The 20610-nt window shown below is 43.0% G+C and overlaps 1 protein-coding gene across 1 annotated transcript; it reads left to right on the top strand.

The window, feature by feature from the left end:
• The first annotated feature begins 1724 nt into the window (after nucleotides 1–1724).
• XK (X-linked Kx blood group) lies at nucleotides 1725–19314 on the top strand. The gene is made up of 3 exons (XM_039552074.1): nucleotides 1725–2010; nucleotides 10129–10391; nucleotides 15332–19314. The coding sequence occupies exons 1-3, from the start codon at nucleotides 1766–1768 to the stop codon at nucleotides 16156–16158; spliced, it is 1335 nt and encodes a 444-aa protein (XP_039408008.1). The 5' UTR covers nucleotides 1725–1765; the 3' UTR covers nucleotides 16159–19314.
• Nucleotides 19315–20610: the final 1296 nt, after the last annotated feature.

Genomic DNA, 20610 nt, shown 5'->3' on the forward strand with positions numbered 1-20610 from the left:
CCTCTTCCCTTTGCAGAAAGACCTCTCCATTCCCAGTCCAGGACACAAGCATTAAATTCACCTAGGCCTGCCCACAACGAGGTTTCCACCTTTGTCATCATGAGCAGAGCTCAACTTGAGCTGAGCAATGACACTTCAGACTTGCCAGTGCAGCAATTAAAGAAATGGCCAAATGTTTACTGGCATTTTTTGTGTAAATCTGGTGACACCCTAACTTGCATTAAACAGTAGCAGATAAGCAGAAGTAGACAGTAGTGTTACTCCATTAATAATATCTCAGACTCCTTATCTTGCCTTCCTCTTGTGCTCCTGTAGGTCCCAGGCCTGTAGCTAACCCCCACATGCAGATCAGCAATTACCTGGGAACAGGCAAGGAGAAACAAGATCTATCACCAGAGGCAGCTGAGCATGAACCAAGGACCTGCATCAAGAGGAGGAGAGAAGCTTATGGAGACTCCTGTGCAGGACAGAGGCACCATCTGCCAACCTGGCTTGGTACCTCAGTTTTGTTTCTTGCCAGGTGCTCAGGTTCAGGATCTCACGGAGAGACTAAAAAGGTTTATCTTTTCCTCAGGTTGTCACCTTGTGCTGCTCATCCATGCGGGCATCAGTGGCACTGCCGGGGTGACAGTATGCATCTCCAGAAGGACACCAGAGCTCTGGTGGCACAAGAGACAAAGAATCCTGCTGGTGAAGGGGAAAGGCTCAGAGGCAGTGGGCAAATGCTGCAGGTCAACAGCCGGTGTCACAGCAGGGCTTACAGGTCTGTGGCCCAAGGAACCATTGAAGGAAAAGGTCTGGCAAACAAGAGAGATCCACCTGGCAAAGTGCTAAAAGGGGACCTCTGACACTGCTCACTGCCCTGCTCAGGGGGTCTGAGCTGGGTGCATCAGAGGAGGCTCCACAGCTCTCACAACTCTTTTTCTGCCTTTGGTTGGTTTAGTTGTGGGATTTATTTGTTTTACTTATTTCTTTATTAAATCATCTGTCTCTCAGCCTTTATTGTTGCACAGGGTTATTTTCTTCCTGGTGCAGGACTTTGCCCTTGCCTCTTCCTTTCGGGATCTCTATTTTATCACTCTCCACAAGTCCCTGACAGGAGGGTGTAACCAGGTGGGGGTTGGTCTCTTCTCCCAGGAAACCAGTGATAGAACTAGAGGACATGGTCTTAAGCTGCACCAGGGGATGTTTATGTTGGACATTGGGAAGAATTTCTTCACGGAAGGGATGATTACACATGGGAACGGGCTGCCTAGTGAGGTGGTGGAGTCACTGTCCCTGGAGGTGTTTAAGGAAAGCGTGGACGTGACACTCAGTGGCACGGTGTGGTCGTCTTTTCCAACCTAAGCGATCCTGTGATTGTGTGATCTCCCCAGCCTGACGAAGTGTCCTGAGGGGCACCCGCTCGCCCCTTCCCACCAACCCCCCTCAGTGCAGTTCTGTATCTTAGGGCCGGAGGAGACACGGTGAGGGGGAGCCCGCCGCGCACCGCCGGGGAACCTTCCTCCGCTTACAGCCCAGCCAGGGTCGAGCCCCGGCCAGGATCCAGCCCCAGCCAGGATCCAAGCCCGGCCAGGATCGAGCCCCAGCCAGGGTCGAGCCCCAGCCGGGATCCAAGCCCGGCCAGGATCGACCTCCGGCCAGGATCCGGCCCCAGCCTGCAGAGGCCGCGGCCGGCGGCGAGAGCGGCGCTCCCTCTGGCGGGCACTGGGCCCTATCGCGCCTCAGCGGCGACTGGGCGGGCCGGGCTGGGGCGGCCGCTGCGATGAAATTCCCGGGCTCCGTCCTCGTCTCCCTCGTCCTCTTCGTGTCCGAGACGGCGGCCGCGCTGTGCCTGAGCGCGGGGTACCGCGCGGCGGGGGACCGCATGTGGCAGGGGCTCACGCTGCTCTTCGCCCTCCTGCCCTGCGCGCTGGTGCAGCTCAGCCTGGTCTTCATCCACCGCGACGTGAGCCGCGACCGCCCGCTGGTGCTGCTGCTGCACCTGCTGCAGCTCGGGCCGCTCGTCAGGTCGGTGAGTCCGTGCCGCCCTCAGCGGGCCGAGCCCGGGGGCGCCCGGAGCCCCCCGGCCTTTGGGCGATGCGGGCGGGGCCGCTCCCGCTCTGCGCCGCCGGGAGCCGCGAGCTCGTCCTGCCGCAGCTGCGGGAGGAACAGCATCCTTTGGGAATGCCGCGGGCAGAAACCTGCGGGCTGACCCCCGGGGAAAGGGGGCTCAGCCCTGCCGGGCCGCGGGGAGTCGGGAGAGCCCCCTCCGCCTCCCGCTCTGCTCTGGGTTTCCATCGCTGTGGCTTCTTGCAGATGGCTGCGTCTGTTCGCTGCCGCCTCTTCTACAGCGCTTTGCTCTCAGAGCACTTCCAGGAGAGAACGGGAGATTCTTCACTCGGTTGCGAGTTTAGAACAACTATAGTACCCATCCCATCCGTGCATCTTGGAACATCAGTGGTGCTCTAGTCTGTCTCTTCTCTCCAAACGTGAGCTTCCTGCCCAAAATTGCTTTGGAGATTTTTTCTACTCCAGTTCAATGTTTCACTGAAAATACTGCCAGGAAAAAAAAATTCAAAATGTTTCGATGAAAAGTAACAGCAGTGTTCAACTCCAAGACAAAATGTTTCCTGGGGAGGACATTAATTTTAAATTTCTTTTCAAATCTTCTCTTTAAAAAGAAAGGGAATTAAATGCAGTGTGTCTGTAGCAGAGGCTAGGAGAAGTGTCACCAACTTTCTGAAATTCCTAGATAGTGTGTAAAAGAAAGATTTGTTCACACTAAGAAAGGTGAACAGTCTGGATGTTACAGAATATCTTACACTTCAAAACCATTGACTTCTTCTGTAACTATGAATGGATTTTTTGTTTGCTTTGTTAATATTTTAAAGATGTTTAAGTTATGACTTAACAGTTCTTAAAGAGCTCTGATTTTCTACAAGCTAAGAACAAAATGATTCCACATTCTTGGAAAATAAGAGAGGAACCAAAGAGAAAGAAACGATCAAAAATTAATACATGACTTTTGTCATTTGAAATTAATTTCTTGAGGTCAGACAAGGAAAGAATAATGTCAAGCTAGAATATGTTAAGAAACAGAAAAAGGATTTGAACAACAAGAAGAAATTGAAGGATTTTCTTTTTAATTATATGAAAGAAACATATATTTATATTTTGACCTTGAGCACCAAGCCTGACTTGACTTTCTGTTTCTTTCTCAACATCAAGTTTTGTGTTTGCAACACAAATCTTATCTTGTGCAGAATGCAGTTCCTGCTCTCTTGGTGAACTCCCAGCTGCAATCACTGCTGTAAAACTAGTGAGCATATGGAAGCCCTCTCCTTTCCTCTAGTGTGTTGCCAAGTCTGCACTTCTTCCTTTCTCAAAGATTTACAAACTTAGCGTTTCCAGAAGGTTTGAGGATGTTCTGGATGTGCTGCAGCATACTTGTGCCATAGTCCCCATGGCATCATTTAGGCATGACAAAGTGATGTATGTTGACCTCTCTCTAAACCCAGGATAACTGGAATTATAATTACTAATTAAAAAAGGGTAGTACATTCATGCTACCTGAAAAACTTATTTTCTGCTAAAGGCTGGAAGGACTCTACAAATTAAAAGTTTAATAGAAAACAACCTCTCTTTACTTTTAGGGAAATGTGCCACTTTGTAGGATACAGCACAGAAGTGCGGGAAGGCAAAGTGCTCTGAGACAGACTTTTGGGATCTGAGACAGGATTTTGGGGTTTGGGGGATTTTTCCTTCCTTGTCTTCCTGCAACTAAAGCTTGCTGTATCTGTCAGAAGAGGAAACTGATTGCTTCCTGTCAGATATAGCTGTGTGCTGTAAATATTGTCCTGTTCTCAGCACACAAAATACCTTCCCTTTGCCTGCTTTGCAAGGAGGCTTTCTACCCTGTGTGGACTGGCATACACACAAGGCTGAGGTGATAGCTAGAAGGCAAAGTATTTTTTGGTTGTATCATCACTGCACTGTGGTTTTAACTTTTGTAAGCTGAAAAGGACCATTGTCCTTGGAGGCATTTTACTCCATCCTTGTAGGCAAACTTTTGCTCCAGAGAATCTTGCTGCTCTTAGTCATCTGCCTCCGTTGTGTGAAGCCTGACTCCATCCTCCCTGCTGGGACTCTTGTGTCTCACTGGCGCAGCCCAGGGCTGTTTAGGGAGGGCTGGGTCAAATTAGGTCAAATAGGACACAGACAGTAGAGCCCCCCCAGGCTCTCTCTGCTTGTGGCATGGGAATGAAACGTTTAAGAACCTTCAGGCTGTGTGTGATGACATTCTGCAACAGAGCTGGCAGCTTTGGCTGGCTTTAAAATAAACTTAACACCAACTTTTTAACTATCTCTATTTGGTTTGGTAAGATGTAGGATAGTCAGGATTTTTCTGTTCAGACTCAAATACTCAGAGATCAGTGCACTGCTTTACCAACAGCCCATGTATGTTGTGTGAGATTTTCCTCATCATCTTAAATCTAGATTTTTTTTTTCCCTTTCCTTTTTGCCTTAAAAAAACCAAAACCCACAACTTTAAATTTTGGGGAATGGTTTGGAAATATCTTGGCAGGGAAGGAGGGTATTTAGCCTTGCAAGCCAAATGATTCAGCCTATTTTGAATCATCTGAGTGATGGGTAAAAAGTACTTTCTCTCATAGAACTTCTTGCATGCCACCACCTTCCCAAACACCCACACTCCACCTGTTCGGGAGGCACTCGCTGTCCTGCTGCTGCCACTGGAAGGACTAAAATTAGGTAGCATCCCTCTTCCTAGAGAGGACTTTTGGTGTACTGTTAATGTACCCTTTTTTAACTTCTTCTCCCACTCCCTGGGAGTTTCTCTATAAATTTGAGGCAATTTGTAGAGCAAAATTCCTATCTCCCTTAGTGGCCTGGCTGTGATCCTCAGGATACAGGCATGCCAGAGGCTCTGCAGAGACTTGGCTGGAACAAAGTGACTGCAGGTTTCTAGGCATCATGGGGGATTCCTGCAGCATTTCAGGTCAGTGCGACTCCTTACAAGTGCACTAATTTGTCTGAATGCTTAGAAGATGTATTTGGATAGGTTTGGTGTTGGTTTGGTTGTTTTTTGTTTTTTATTTTTATAAAAGGAGATTATTTTACCACATTAAGTAAATTATAACAGAAAAAATTACTTAAAACAGTAGCCAGTGTCAATGAGAGTTTTATTACATTTGTCTTTTCTCTAAGGAAGGTCATGATGAGCTTTCTGGCTCAGGCTGCTCCTCTGATAGGGTCTTTCTCTTTGTTCCCTTCATTTGGATGGCACTTGTAACGCCAAGGTCATCCTGAGATTTTAGGTGCTGCTACAATTCCAACACATAATAACTACTACTGGATGTAGTTTTGCTGGTGTACTGCTCTACACATAAGGATTTCTTCCAAGTGTAAATGACCCCTCAGAGAATCAGGGAATTGTTTATGTTGGAAAAGGCCTCTAAGATAATTGAGTTCAGCTGATAACCCAGCACCACCGTGTTCACCACTAAACCATGTCCATGAATGCCACATCCACATGCCTTTTGAACATTTCTAGGCATGGTGATTACACCACTTCCCTGGGCAGCTTATTCTGATGCCTGACTGCCCTTTCAGTGAAAAAATGTTTACTAGTATCCACCTGAACTTCCCCTGGACCAACTTGAGGCCATTTCTTCTTGTCCTGTCTCTTGTTATCTTGGGAGAAGAGACTAACCCACCTCACTACAACCTTCTTGGGAATTGTAGAGAGAGATAAGGTTCCCCCTGAGCCTCCTTTTCTCCTTACCCTTCATGAAAGGCACTAGACGACCCCCTGTTAACTTGCTTGCCATTTTTACTTCTGCAAGTAACGAGTAGATCAGGAGCTGAAGTGCAGATTTCCAACACATTTTACTTGGCCAGTTGGGGCTTACAGTCACACACTGGGGATGTTGGTGGTGCTGGACCGTGAGTCTGCTGGATGCAGGGGTTCCCTCCCACCTGATTTACTGAAGGCTGTACTGAAGCGGCATCATCAAAAGGGACTGGTGTGAACCTGGCAGTGCTTCCTTCTGGTATCACCTTCATGGAGAGCGAAGCTTGAGTGACTGCACGTGTCTTTGGAACTGTGTTCCCTGGTGCTCTGTTAGTGCAGTGTGAGCCCTGTTCTGTGTGAGGAGATGCAATCAGGGGAGGGCTGGGTCAGCAGTAGGACAAACACTTGCAAAAATCATCTCAAGCAAATATAACAGGCCCCCTATATAGAGCACTAATGACTGTTTTCCTCAGGTTATAAAAGGACAAGGATATAAACAATAGACTTTTTTTTTTTTTTTTATGGAATCAGGCTTTGTTTCTCAAGGCATAAGAGGAAACAATTACATGTCTCTATGTACCATGTAGACAGCAGCACAGCAGATGCAGGAGGAAGCTTGCACCAAATTGCCAGAGGAGCTGCTGTTATGGCCAAAGTTTGATTCTGTGAGCTGCAGGAAGTAAAAAAAGAAAAAACAAAAACCCCAATTTTTTTTACAGTCATTCATGTTTTGGGCATCTAATTCTGCAGTTTGAAATCTAATAAGCTCTAATGGTGCAGATACTGCTTCAGTGACACTGTGCAGAAGCCTTGTCTCTCAGGGGGAGTCTGTCTTTCCTAGTGACCTGCTTAATAGTTAAAATAGAACAGGTCTGAAAACTTCCCTTCCTTGTAGGACTTCATCAGCAGACGTCACAGTAGGAGATCCTGATAGCTCTACACTTTACAACTGTTTATACACCTCCCTCTTTTCCAGATGGGAAGAATATGTCTAGACTCTCTTCAGGGTATTTTCTTTCCTTTATTCTTGAGCAGGTATGTTAGGTGTCCATGGTGAGATGAACAGAAAGTCAGTGCAGGTAAAAGGTAGAACAATGAGTGAGGAACAGATCTTTGCCTGGTGCAGGTGAGTAAATCTGCAGGACTGATAAGTCTTTTGTACACTTCTTTAAAGAGAAGGAATTAGTAAAAATTAAGTAATTAGAGAAATCTGCTTGTACATTTGCAGATGACATGTGTGGATAGGTCTCAAATAGCCATTTGCTCTTGGAGTGCTGGTTGGCTGTGGAAAGTTCCCTGTTTTCATTGCCTTCTCCCTCTTCACACTACCATTATTTTGCCTATGTTCAAATCCCACACATCTGTGATTAAAAGAGGGAATGAGGTGCTCACTCTCAGCAAGCATATAAGGGTAGGATTAGTCCTCCTACTTACTGTGTAGAAGACAAATGTGTTGCGGCTGAATCACTCCTTGTGGGCACCATCAGGATCCCTGAAAAGTATGGCTCTTCTTTCTGCCAAGATATGGTAGCAGGAGAGAAAGTAGCGCCATCCTTTTCTTACCTCTCAAATTTCACTGTAGACAGTAGATCTGACTTTTTTTCCTTGGAGCAATTTTAGTTCCTTCAGCGGCTGTACTGTGGTTGTCAATGCCTTACATGCAGAGGAGACAGCCAGCTGCTTGCCTTCTGCTCTTGGCACCATGTAAGGGCTCTTGAAAGGGCCCTAAACATCACTGCATTGCAGGAGATGGATTGTGCAGAAGTTGGGATCTCTCACTCCTGTCCCTCTGGAGCAGAACAGCAACGAGCAACAAGGGCTTCTGTGGAATTCACCATGCTGCAGGAGTTTGTAACTGTGGGGGAAAGCTGCATGAAGCAATCCCCTTCTTGCGTTGTCTCTTTGTTGTGTTTCATGCTAAAAAAAGAACAAGCCAGGTAGTTCATTTAAAGACAAGATGCCCAACCTCTCAGCATGTACTTCATAGGCAAAGTCATAATCTGGCACAGGTACATGATCTGAATTGATTCTTCATCACAGTTCTAGACCCTTCTCACCTGGATAGTCCTTTGAGTGCCTGCGCCCCTCCTACACTCTATTCCTTAAACTTTTAGATTGGTACTTGTTCTTTCTCATGTGTCAGCTGCCAGCCTGCTCCTATTTGAAGCAGTTTCTTGGGCAGTGGCACCAGCTAGAATCTTGAGTGTGTATTTGTCCCAGAAGGCTTCACCTCTAGAAACACTCTTGCATGGGGCTGGCAGGGCCTGGGAATAAATGGGCATCATTATCAATGTAATCTGAGTGCTTGCACATAACATTTTTATTACTCTGTTGTACTGGTAAAAGCCCCATTTGGCTCTAAGGTTTGCTCATCAGACCATTTCACATTATGTTTGTTTTTCTATATGGACAAAAAAATCCCCATCACAAACAATATTCTGCTACTTAATACCCCACTAATAAATAAAAATCAAATGCTTGCTCCAAAACTCAGAGTTTGGTTAATTATGTTTGCTATTGTCAGTAGTCTCATAAATCTGATCTCTTTTATAGGATCACTGCATATTTTTTAGATGGGTCCCTAGACTATATCTGCTTCTAATCATGCACTGCAAGAGTTCAGAGCCTGATGCTGAGATCCAATTTTCCATAATATACTCAGGCTTGCCCTCAGCACAGGGTGAATACATGGCTGTGAATACTAAGAGAGACAAAAATAATCTAGGATCTTTCTTTTGGAATAAAATCAATGTGTTGGTTTCAGAATCTATGCTGACTTCATAAAGCCACAGTGCTTTATTAATTTTTCACACTTTATTTTTGGCTGTATGGATTCTTTCATGTGGAACAAGATTGACAGGGAGTGAAAAGATTAATGAGGGGAAGACAGAAAGTCACCTCTGTGAATGGAGCCTCCAGAGCAGCAGGAATGTTGAATAGCTTTAGTGATAACGATGTCTGAAGCCTAATGAATCAAGAATAGTACTACACAATCCCAAAATTACTCTTCATCTAGAGCAGTTGAAACTTGCTAGTGGTCCAGTTAGAGGAAAAAATTAAGTGAAGTTTATGAAAATAAACAGAAGTATTTTTTTCTTTCATCTCACTTCCCCCTCATCTTGTGATTTCACCTGTACCTCTGTTGTTCCTTGCTTGTTATTACTTCCCGGACAAGGGTGACTATTTCCCTGTGTGTTTTGGGTCCTGCTTGATGCCCAAGCCTGCCCTTGACACCTTCATACTCAAGTAGTGCTTAGGTTTCTAAAGTTTTTGACAATTGAAAAACAGTCATTGTAAGGAATTTGCAGAAGCTGTTCTTTCCTTGCAGATATCTGTCTGGGGCTGTTATGTTCTTTAATACTCCAGGAGCCAGGTTGTCCTTGTTGCTACAGCGTTTTCTGCAGACAGCCTTTTCTACTCCCTCCCAAATGTAAGGATTAGTCTCTGTGCATGGATAAAGGCAGCAAATAGTACAACAATATGTAATTTATTAACAGAACTGTATGTGCTGCTACCAGTTTGTTCCTTGGAAGCCAGTCCGCCGTAAGTTAGACCTGCATAAACAAGAGGGTTTGGCTCCCACTGTGTTTAAAGTAAGAAGAGGTGCAGCAACTGGAAACACTGCATCTTCTTACTTAGAATCTTTTTGCAAGATTATATGTAATATTTCTTTGACAGCGCAATAAACATAAGCAACTTAAGAACTAAAGCTCCTATCCTTGTGTCTTTTTTTTAAAAATGTTTATTTCAAGGTTTGTGAGGCTCAAAACTGCTCCTTTTCACTGCTCTGGCATGTTACTGGTGTTTTGAACCATTGCTTGGTAAAGTTTTGAGGTGTGTGCATGTGCTTGCACCCTGAGCTTCTCTCTTCAGATATTTTAAGGCAAAGGTATGAAAAGTGGGTTTATTGCCATGTCCCATTAACATGTCACAGATGTATGGATAACAAGAGGAAAAGACATGAGAATCTGAAGAAATACACTTCCAACCTGGGTCCTGGATTTGGCAGCCTAGTAGTAGATGAGCAGTTTAAGGGCATTAATGGGACACCAGAGAGCAAGAGCAGCTCACAACTAAACCTCTGCCCAAGTCTGAGTACCACAAGCAGCCCAAAGGGCACTGTCAGGTTCTTGCCCTCTAGTAACATGTAGTTCATGTTTTAAGGAGTGCAATCTGTCGTATTCCAAGTTTACCAGGAGGAGAAAACCTACAGGCTTTGCTCTATGAACAAATGGCTTAGGACTTAGTATGTGTTTGCTTAAAATACCAGGAAGTGGGGAGACCTTTCATTCTTTCATTTTGCCCTGTCATTCTATTTACTTGTTTGCTTGTAGGTGTGTGGAGGCCTTTTATATTTACTTCCATGCTGGCAGAGTTGAGGAGCCCTATGTCAGCATCACAAAGAAGAGGCAGATACCCAAGGATGGGTACTCAGAAGAAATTGAGAAGGAAGTGGGACAGGCTGAAGGCAAGCTGTGCACACACAGGTCTGCGTTCAGCAGGGCCTCCGTGATCCAGGCGTTCCTCGGCTCAGCACCCCAGCTCACGCTCCAACTCTACATCTGTGTCCTTCAGCAGGAGGTCACGGTTGCCAGAAGTAGGTAGAGCTGTTGTTATGACCTTTTGGGTATTTGGGTGGGAGGGCAGTCAAGTGTGTCTGCCCTGGAGAACAACCAAGCATTTTGCAATGGGTTTCATCTCCACGACAGATGGTGATGCTGTTTTCAAGTTTATATGATGTTTTAGACTATGACACCTTCTGTAGGATACTTGCGTTGCTATAAAAACACGGATTTGATCAAGTGACCATTATGGCATGAGAGGGGGGCAGCTGGAGGGACCAAACTGTCTTCATGAAGAAGTAAAAAATTACCTCTGTTCCATTTTGGTTTTTGAGCAAAACTTTCTGGAAAATTCCTTGGGGTACACTGCAGAGCATGTTTTGTCATGCTGCCTTAGGGAAGGTGTACGTTCAGGAATGCAGTTTTAAATATGGACTGAGGACATGAACTATCTTCACTTGTGCCAGACTCTGATTTTGGAATCAAAAGGCAGGACTCAATAAGCTGCTATGGAAGTGTAACCATCTCATCTCTGGACCCAAGCTGTTAAGCCTTCACCAAGCAGTGCTGCACCACATGGACTTACCAGGACACATGTCTCTTACTGTGGGACTCTGCATCTTGCTCCATGATGCGCTCTTGATTTGCTGGCTTGCTGCTAAATGAAGAACTGTCTCCAGCTGGTCACGGGACAAACAGCTTTTCAGTGCAAGAAAGGACTGGCACCTGGGTGAACTTGAAGGTGCATTTCCACTGAAATACAAAATAGCTCTTGTTGTATCTCTAAGGCCCTGAGAGGCCAGGGATCTTTACCAGCTTCACAGTTAGGGAGGCTGAGGCTAAGGTGACAAGTTAATAATTGAAATAAAGTAAAATATAATAATAATAGTAGTAGTAGTAATGAAGGGGATGGAGAGGGGTGAGAGAGGCAGAGGGAGAGAGAGGGAGAAGAATAAAGCCCAAGAAAGACAAGTGATGCGCAAGCCATCCCCCCAGCACCGATTGGCCCCTCCCACACAACTCCCCACAGTTCATACACTGAGCATGATGTTCTGTGGTAGGGAGTATCCCTCTGGATAGTTTGGATCAGCTATTTTGGCTGTGCTTCTCACAGCTTCTTGTATACTTCTTCACTGGCAGAGCATGGGAAACTGAAAAGTCCTTGATTTAGAGTAAGCACTGCTGAGCAACATTATTCTCACACTGAATCCAAACTCAGCACTGTATCAGCTATTAGAAAGAAAATTAACTCTACCCCAGCCAAAATCAGAACATCATAGCAGTAGCTTCTCGGAAGACATTTCTCCTAAGTTCCTGAGTTCTTCATAACTAAGGTAGATTCTTCAAATAACAGTGGCATTTGTAATGTGGGATGAGCACAAAGCAATTGAATTCTTTGCTGAACGGTGCAAATAGCAAAATCTCCAGTCACTTTGCTGTAGATGGCATTTACTTGAGAAAGATCCCTCTTGTATTGTATTTCTTTTATTACTGGTTTTGACTTTACTGGTCATGATTGCCAAGGAGAAGTCCTGTGTTCCAGATGGTGAGAGAATCACATATTTAATAATCATTTGTAATGCTCTATTGCTTCTAGCTTTTTCAGTCACTGCTGAGATAAGTTGTAATCACAAACTGGTAAGTGACCTTCCTTGGGTGAAATGAGCAGAGATAAACTGGCTCACCAGAGAGTCTGGTGAACCCACTTGCAAATGCAGCAGTTATCTCATGCTTCCCAGGAGCATCTCCATGCAGATGTAATTCTAAAAGACAGAAATGCAAAGAAAAAAAAGTGGTAGGAACAGTGTCAATGTCTGTTAGAGCTCATTCATCAGAAAAACAAGAGTCCTAATCTTATTCTTGCTGTGTGTATCTTAGCTATTGAAATACTGAAACTTTCTACAGTCTCTTTATCCAGCCAGTCCAGTTCTTATTCCATACTTCAGATGTCTTCAGCTCTCCTGTTCTTTGACACTGGTCCTCAAAACTTCAGGCTTTCTTCCATTTGCATCTGTTATAATTATCACTTTGTATTTTGACTTCCACATATTTTGTCTTGTCTCCTCATCAGTCTGTTATTTTTCTGGATTCCTACATAGGCCATCATTCTGTGTAAATTCTGCTTGTTCAGGGGCTATGAGGTTTGATCAGAGGTAATGAGGTCTGTATCACCTGAGAATCAAAAGCTGTTTACCACCATGCTGGGGGTATGGCTTGTCCTTTTCAAATCTGTTTGAAACTTCTTATTGCTTCCAGTATTGGCTTGAACATTTCTGAAAAGAGCATGCATCCTTGCCTAGCCTTTTGTCAGCCAGAGCCATGCTGTGTATTTCTCGTGTATTTCATGGCATTCATTAATTTCTCTGGATGTTTTCTTCTGCATTATTGGGGTCTTGCCAGTGTCTGGCATTCTTCAAAACTGTCATTTCACAGTCTGCCGAGAATGTAAGACCAAGATAACCAGAGAGCTGCAAAAGCAGGACCAACTCTCGAGGTTAGTGATGAGTGACATAAAGCTTTGGTGACTGTTTATCATGAAAAGTGTAAAAATGTTGGATGTAATACAACATTGGAAACCCACACGTATTAGCCTAATCTGATTCCTAGTTCTATTTTGTATACATATAACTATAGTATCTATAATACATTTCAGTGGTATTTGTGAGGTAGCTCATCTAGAGCAGAATTCACTGTCTTAGCAATTTCTGAAGTGGGAAGGATCAGGTCTTGAAAGGACTTCAGATGTAATGAAAAAAACCAAAGAAAAACAGTGCTTCCCTGGATGATTCTGTGAGTGTCCACCTCCAATTTGTAAGAAAAATACAGCCTTTTGGGAGGAGGAAGGAAGAGAAATGCCACCTTTATAAGGACTGTAGGAGGATTTGGACCTGTTCCAGGGGAAGACACTTTGCCTTTTAAATTTACATTTCTTTGCCTGCTCAGGATGAGTAAAAGGAACAGTGTCACCCTCCCACATTTCCCTTTGTGGTTGCTTCAAACTGTCTTTTTCACAGAGTTAAAAGTGATGTTTGAACTGAAGGTTTGGTGACAGTAATGAGCTTTTAGGAAAGGAGCAGGACTGGATTAGTCTGTTAGACTAATGGAGTCAGCATGACCTATTTTCTATCAATGGAGAAATGCCTCTTTTGAAGGCATGAGTTTGTATGATAGTTTTGAGATTAATATAGATTCCCTAAAGTGAAATTGGGGAATAAGATCAATGTTTCAGCTTGTCAAAGCAGAAAGCAAGCAGAGTTCCAGGACAGCAGTACTCAGTCCCTGGTGGGTAGGTCTTAATGTTCCTTTAACTCTGAGAATATTCTTTTGCTTCATTATCTGCTGGAAGTTATGTTCTTTCACAGCTCAAAACTACAGGAAAGATTTTGTAAGAAACCAGAGGACATCAAGCAATATTCTTTACTGAATTCACCTGCTCTTCTGCTTTCAGCCAATGTTTTTCCAAGATATAACATTTAAAAATTCTCAGCTTAAATACAGTGCTGTAAGAAAGATGTTTAAAAACATCTACTAACAATTTGAACATAAACATTTTCAGAGAATATATGCACCACCAAACTGGCATGTACAAAATTACCATGTAAAATGGTAAATGCTTTTCACCTTACTGAGTGTCTTGGAAAATTAGATATAAAGACTTGATTATTTTCCAAAGTAATTCAGAGGTGTTTGTGGATCAGAATGGAAGAGAGATTAGCTGAAGTGATACAGAAAATTCTCTTAGAAAAGTGTTAGAGATCTTAAAATACACTTGTTTCTCCCAAAGGATTGTTTAGAAATTAATGATTTTAATTAGGAAAAAAGCCCAAACCCTGATAATTTTGGCCATATAGCTATAGCAAAACAGGGAATCCAGTTTATTTGTAGGATATTGGCACACAAACTAATTGAAGGCCTCAGAAAACACTGGTTGCTAAGCATTGCAAATGTAATTGACATCATTAAGAATTCCCAACTCCGATTATTTTATCTGACGCAATATCAGCTATTCAGCATGTTGGTAAAACTTGTGAATAAATATTTATATAATTGTGTATGCAAATACTAAAATACCTGTGGGCAGTTAGCATTTTGTTTATTCTCTGTGTCCAGTGTTCATGTATGTTTGTACCTACTTAATATGGCAAGATGGGATGGCCTCCTGCCATGCCAGGTAACATCTGGTCTCCGCCTTCACTTTCTGCAGAATTTAAATGTGAAACCTTCCTTTCAGGGATTTTAGTAGGTGGGAGATACTGACAGTTGATCTGAATTTAAAGACATTTTTAATAGGAGTGGTTTTTTAAATGCATGATGCAGATGGATGTATAAAGAAAATTGTTGTACAGGAAAACACAGTGCAGGCAGGTGAGTAAATATCTCTCTACACAGTCAGAGACAATGTGGATAATGCTGGTTTAAATTCCTTTGGCTTTCAATTTTGAGCTGTATCATATAGCTTTTTTGTGATTTGCTTTAACATAGAACTTCACAAGCAGTGAGTTATCTGCATGCTCAAGTTACTCCAAAGTTTCAGCTTCTGTTTTCCAGTTTTTCATCTGTATGGAAAGGGATTAGCACCCCTGTGCCTTGTGGAGTACTGTAGGAGTTTGGGAGCAAGTTGGATACTCTTATGACTGAGCTGTGAAATTACCAAGGACAGAATATGTATGAACAGCCCTTGGCAGGGTGAGGAGGGAGAGACGCTTATGACTGCTAAGTGCCTTCTTTTTCTTACTGGCTACTTGGATAAGTATCAAACAGGGACCAAAACAGGAGGTAGGATTAGAATAATGTGCTGGGTTTGACTGGGGTAGAGTTAATTTTCTTCTCACGAGTGTAGGCTAGGAATGGCTCCTGCGGCATTACACCCTCCTGGGAATCCCCAGGAGTGCAGCGAAGATGGCTGCACCTGCACTCCTCTGATGCAATGTCTGCTGCTAAGCTGAAGGGCCTAATTTGTCTTTTGTCTTTGTAGGTATTTTTATGGTCCTTTCTCTCCTGTCGATTGTTTATGGCGCCTTACGCTGCAACATCCTGGCTATCAGGATAAAGTACGACGATTACGATGTCCGTGTGAAACCTGCTGCCTACCTCTGCATATTCCTGTGGAGAAGCTTTGAGATCGCCACGCGGGTCACAGTGTTGGTGCTTTTCGGTTCAGTCCTTCGGATCTGGGTTTTCCTCGTCGTGCTGCTGAATTTCTTAGGTTTCTGCTTCTACCCATGGGTTCTCTTCTGGCTTAGCAAGTCCCCGTTTCCTGAGAACATAGAAAAGGAACTGAGCAGGGTGGGCACTACCATCGTCTTGTGCCTTCTCACATTCCTGTACGCTGGCATTAACATGTTCTGCTGGTCGGCAGTGCACGTGGAGCTCAGTGACCCTGACTTGATTAGCAAATCCCAGAACTGGTACCGCATGACTGTGTACTACATTGTGCGGCTGATGGAGAACGCCTTCCTCCTGCTGATGTGGTACATTTACAGAACAGACTTCTACCTGTATGTCTGCGCCCCAATGCTGGTCCTGCAGCTCCTGATAGGTTACTGCATGGGCATCTTCTTCATGTTGGTGTTCTACCAGTTCTGCCACCCATGCAAAAAGCTTTTCTCCTCCAGCATTACCGAAGCTTTGCTGTCCTGTTTCAAGCTCCTCTACTTTATTTGCCAGCATCAAAAATCCACTCTACTGACAGGCAAGGTGATGGTGAAATCTCCTGAAAATACTGATGAAGCAAGGGGCAGTAGCAAGACAATAGATTCTCAAAACAGGAGTATTCATCAAAGTGTTTCTTCCAATGCCTAGTACAACTGGAAGCAAGTAGGTGCCTTCGGAAGGTGGCAGATCAGCTGCTGGGAACATTGTGTATCTTAGATATTGTGTCTTGTGGATAGGATTTCTTTCTTGCAGGTGTAGCACTGCACGATGGCTGACAAGCCTGTTTTTGTGGAGAACAGTGTATGAGTATTTGTGTCTGTGTGTGTTTGTGTATGGAGAGCAATCGTTTTTTGTAGATTTCTATTTCAGAGCCTTTTTGCACGTAAGTTCATTGTCATGTGCTTATTTTAAGTCATTACTGGAGACATCCTTCAGAAACTGGCCTGATGCTCATCTTACTCAGGAATTCTGAGGATAGAAGGCAATGAATTTTATTTTAGATAGGATGTCCCATGGCATGTCACCCTAGCATGGAAACAGAGCTTAGACCTGGACTACGTATGGACCGTAGCTGTGGTCTGCTTTGATCAAAATGCAGACTATTTTACACTCTAATTAGTGTAATAAGATAATACTTCTCTCAGTGGTTGAAGAATTGGACTTGCACAATGCACTGTAGTCTGGGTTGCCATGAAACAGCCAATTAGCCAGCACTGATACGGAAATGCGACTGAGGATGCACAGAGGGCTTATTGGCTTTGCACTGTTTCACCCTTCATGTTTACTGCTTATTAGTAAGGGAATTAAATTTAACACATTAATTGTGATGTTCTGGAATAGCTCATTTTTTTTTCATTATCATTTATTTAATACTTTGTGACCTTCTGGTGTCAGGGTGGTGTTCACTTTATGTAAATATCTAGAGGCTGGGCAGACAGTGTGTACCAGTCATGTAGGTGCTCTCCAGTGCACATCTCCAGGGAGTGATTCACCCCATCTTAAAATGTGGGTGATATGAATCACTCTCTGGAGACCTGTTACTCAGTGTTAACCAGATGCCTTCACAATTAGTTCTGACTATCCATCTCCTTTTCAGATGGCTGAAGTTAGAGGGATAAGCACTACCCTGATTGCGAGGGGTTTGGCAGTGCACCAAGTAGGCAGCTCACTGACTTTTTATACAGGGATAGAAGTCACCAATTCCTTCTTTTTGAGCTGTGATTTGTTATGATTAATTTAATATCATTAATTCAAAACCCTCTGACTTCTTTACCTCAGGAGTATCACAGCCTTGAAGTCTGAAAGAGAAAATGGAAGTCATTGACTTTTTGTTCTCAGCAATACATCAGTACAAATAAAAGTGTTTCTGTATTTTGCAAGTTTCTGAGAAAGGTTTTAGCTTTAGCTTCACCCAAGAATTTAGTGAAAATACAAAAAAAAAATATATTTTCACAAATTAGGTGAAAGCTTTTTGCACTTTGCTTGCTTAGCACCTTCCTAACATTTCTTTTGAGTGTTAAACATTATGGCTGCTCATGGAAACAAATAATTGATGACCCAAAGCATATCCCAGTGTACAAAGCTTGGCTTCCATTCTGTCATCATGCAGGATGTGAAGCTCTTAATAAGGACGACATCAGCATAATTGTTTTAGAAGCGTCTCAAAACTCAGGTCTGGGGTCATTTATAATGAAATATGTCACCTGCAGTGCTGCAAAGACCAAACCTGCTTTTATTTTTTTCTTTACTACACTGTAAATTAATGTCTTCATATTTCAGTTTTATTATGGAGTAATGTTTTCATTTTGATTAATAAGTGTCTGTGTATGGTATGTGTATGTAGATGTCATTAAATTATTGGTGGGTGGTAATGGGATTTTTGGCCTGATTTTGCCATGGGAATGTACCTCATATCTGGGGAAGACACCAAACACCTCCATTCTAATTTCTCTGAGGAGAATAGAATAGTGAAGTGACTCCTTGAAGACACGACTGTGTTTCTCTGTACCTTTGTGTGTAAAAGTACAGTATAGTATTTCTGTGTGCTTTTCTAGATGCAAAAGACTTTCTTTTTTTTTCAGTAGTGAGTTTAAGGAGCAAGGGAAAATGTAACTCTTTATTCCAAACCTGTGGAGTTCAGCCCACAGGCTCAAATTTTCTTGTGTTCTTAGCCAAAACTGAGTATCTGTCTTTATAGCTGGACACTCATCAATATCAATAATCAGGGAATTACAGTGGTTGCCTGTCTACAGATGTACCTGGGTCTGAAATGTTAGTCTTTGGGGGAAAATTTTAAAAGTGACTTCATATGTAGAAGTAGTTCATATCTAACAAGAGAGCTTAAAGCAGACTTTGGTCACTGTAAGTGGTGGTGCAGTTGTGATTGTGCCATTTGGAAACAGTGAAAGCTTCACAAACCTCAGGCAGGTTGGTGCTACAGTGAAATGTTGGTGCTGCAGTGAAGTCAAATGTAGGGGAGTTACACAGCCAGGAGCCCAGAATGAATACACAGTGAGTACCATTAAACCTCACAGAGTACTGTATATGCATATTTAGAGTGTGTGCCATATTACTTCTTATTTTTATACCAGTCTCCTGAAGTGCATGCATAGGGAGCTGAATATTTAAATCACTGCTATGAGAGGGAAAAAAAAAAAAATTATATGGGTTCTATTACTGTCCTATAGTTTTGCCTTAGTTGTGCAGAATAACCAAACACAGTTCAAACCCTCCACCAGCACGAGGGGCTGTTGCCTGTGCAGTGCCTCGTGTCACCATGGGCCGTGGTGGAGCCCAGCCAGCAGCGCGGCTGCTCTGAGGGGTTTATCCAGCTGTGCTGCCACTGCTGGTAGAAAGGTGCAGGAGGGAGGTATGGAGACGACAATAATGTATTAGATCAAGGTTTTAAGGGACCGGCTGATTTTTCGGAAGTGTGCTGTAAAGCTGGGAGAGGCAGTTTTTCTCAAGATGATGACAGTCTGGAGGGTGTTGTTATCAGTGCACCCAGTGGCTGCACAGAGAGGACAGTGTGAGCTACAAAGTCTGTCTGTGTATGAATGAGTGATCTCTTGCTGCAAGTTCCCTGTGGTTTTACTCTCCTCTATGAATGTTAGAGGGGCCTGTGTTTTCCATGGAAGGGTTTAGGGCTGCTGCTGAAAACTGTATTCTTGAGTAGTCTTGAGTCACACAAAAGATGGCTCAGCAAGGGTTATTCGTGTGTATAAGAGTATGCAAAGTCTGACGCATGGGCTTTCTTTTATACTTGTAAAACAACACAAATTAAATTATGTTGAAACTATCCCACAAGGTGTGTTGGTATCAGTTCTTAGTGTGCTGCTTGCAAGAAATCCAAAGTAAAGGTTACAGAGCATGCTGTCATCTGCCACCATGCAGCAGCAGAAATGTTTTCAAGAAGACCTGACAGAAGAATTAATCTGTGATTGATTTAGGAGCTCTTTATCTCCAAGCTTCCATTGCTGTTTAGCAGAAAATTTTGTAAGAGGGGGCAGCTTAAGAGACCAGTGTTGTATGGAGCAAAATTAGTATAGGTTATTCATTGTCAGTATGAGAATATTTACTGGTTTACATTGGGAATTGGGAGGAAATTGTTGCCTTATAAAGAATATTTTTTAACTTCTTTTCTGCACACTTGTTTCACACTCATCTGGGTTTACCATGTACTTATATCTGAGCCTGGGAACATCCAGCAAAATCAATGCTCAGGATTCTTGTGGAGGTATAGGAATGCACAAAACTTTGCAACACATAAGTGTTTCTAAATTTAAATAGATAAAATAGACACATATTTTTAAAATGTGGGTGTAAATAGATACATTGCAACAAGTTGTAATGTGTGTACATCACTTACATGAGCATTGAGAAAAGATTCTAGAAGTCCTGGTGGTGATTGACACTACTGTCTGCCTATAACACAGAATTGGTGGATACTTGGGACTGGTAAACTGAAATTTAAATTTAATTTTTTTTTTTTTAATTTACAAGTAGTTCCTTTATTTTTTCCCCATAGTAACTGATAATATGTAGCCTACAACAATGAAACATTTTCTATCTCCTTCTACCTATTTGAAGGGCTTATACCGAAGAAAATGGGGTTTTGAACTCAGATATTTGCAAGCCAGACATCATAGTACTTATAATCTTGTATTTTAAAATGAAGTTGTGGTGAGTGCCTGAAGTCACTCAGGAATCATCACAGAAACATGAATAGAGAGTAATATGGCAGAGATGGTAAGTTTGATTTACCAGAGACAGAAGACTTGAAAAGCAAGATGTACTAAGGATTATGTAATTTCCTACTGACCAAGAAAACAATGTATAATAAAACTGTTAGGTCTTGGGGCCACCCTAAAATTAGACTAAAAATGAAAGGTAAGTGCTTCAAAATGACAATATGAAAGCTTACTGAATCTCTGCCCTTAATGAACAACTTCATATCCTGGACAAAAAGGACAGGTTTATCCTTTTTTTTTAAAATTACATGCAGTTACAAGGAAAATCTCTTGCCACTGAAATAAAGTTTTATGGAAATGATAAATGTCTGTATTCAGGTATGAAAATTTTGCCTTTCAGATGTGAAAT

The sequence above is a fragment of the Corvus cornix genome, chromosome 1 (assembly GCF_000738735.6).
Source record: "Corvus cornix cornix isolate S_Up_H32 chromosome 1, ASM73873v5, whole genome shotgun sequence".
Lineage (NCBI taxonomy): Eukaryota > Metazoa > Chordata > Aves > Passeriformes > Corvidae > Corvus > Corvus cornix.

What these genes read in the sequence shown, in the direction of transcription:
- XK (XM_039552074.1), top strand. Translation starts at nt 1,766, where the DNA reads ATGAAATTCCCGGGCTCCGTCCTCGTCTCCCTCGTCCTCTTCGTGTCC. An exon ending in CAGCTCGGGCCGCTCGTCAG is followed by an intron (nt 2,011 to 10,128) that starts GTCGGTGAGTCC and finishes GTTTGCTTGTAG; the next exon opens with GTGTGTGGAGGCCTTTTATA. An exon ending in GGAGGTCACGGTTGCCAGAA is followed by an intron (nt 10,392 to 15,331) that starts GTAGGTAGAGCT and finishes TTGTCTTTGTAG; the next exon opens with GTATTTTTATGGTCCTTTCT.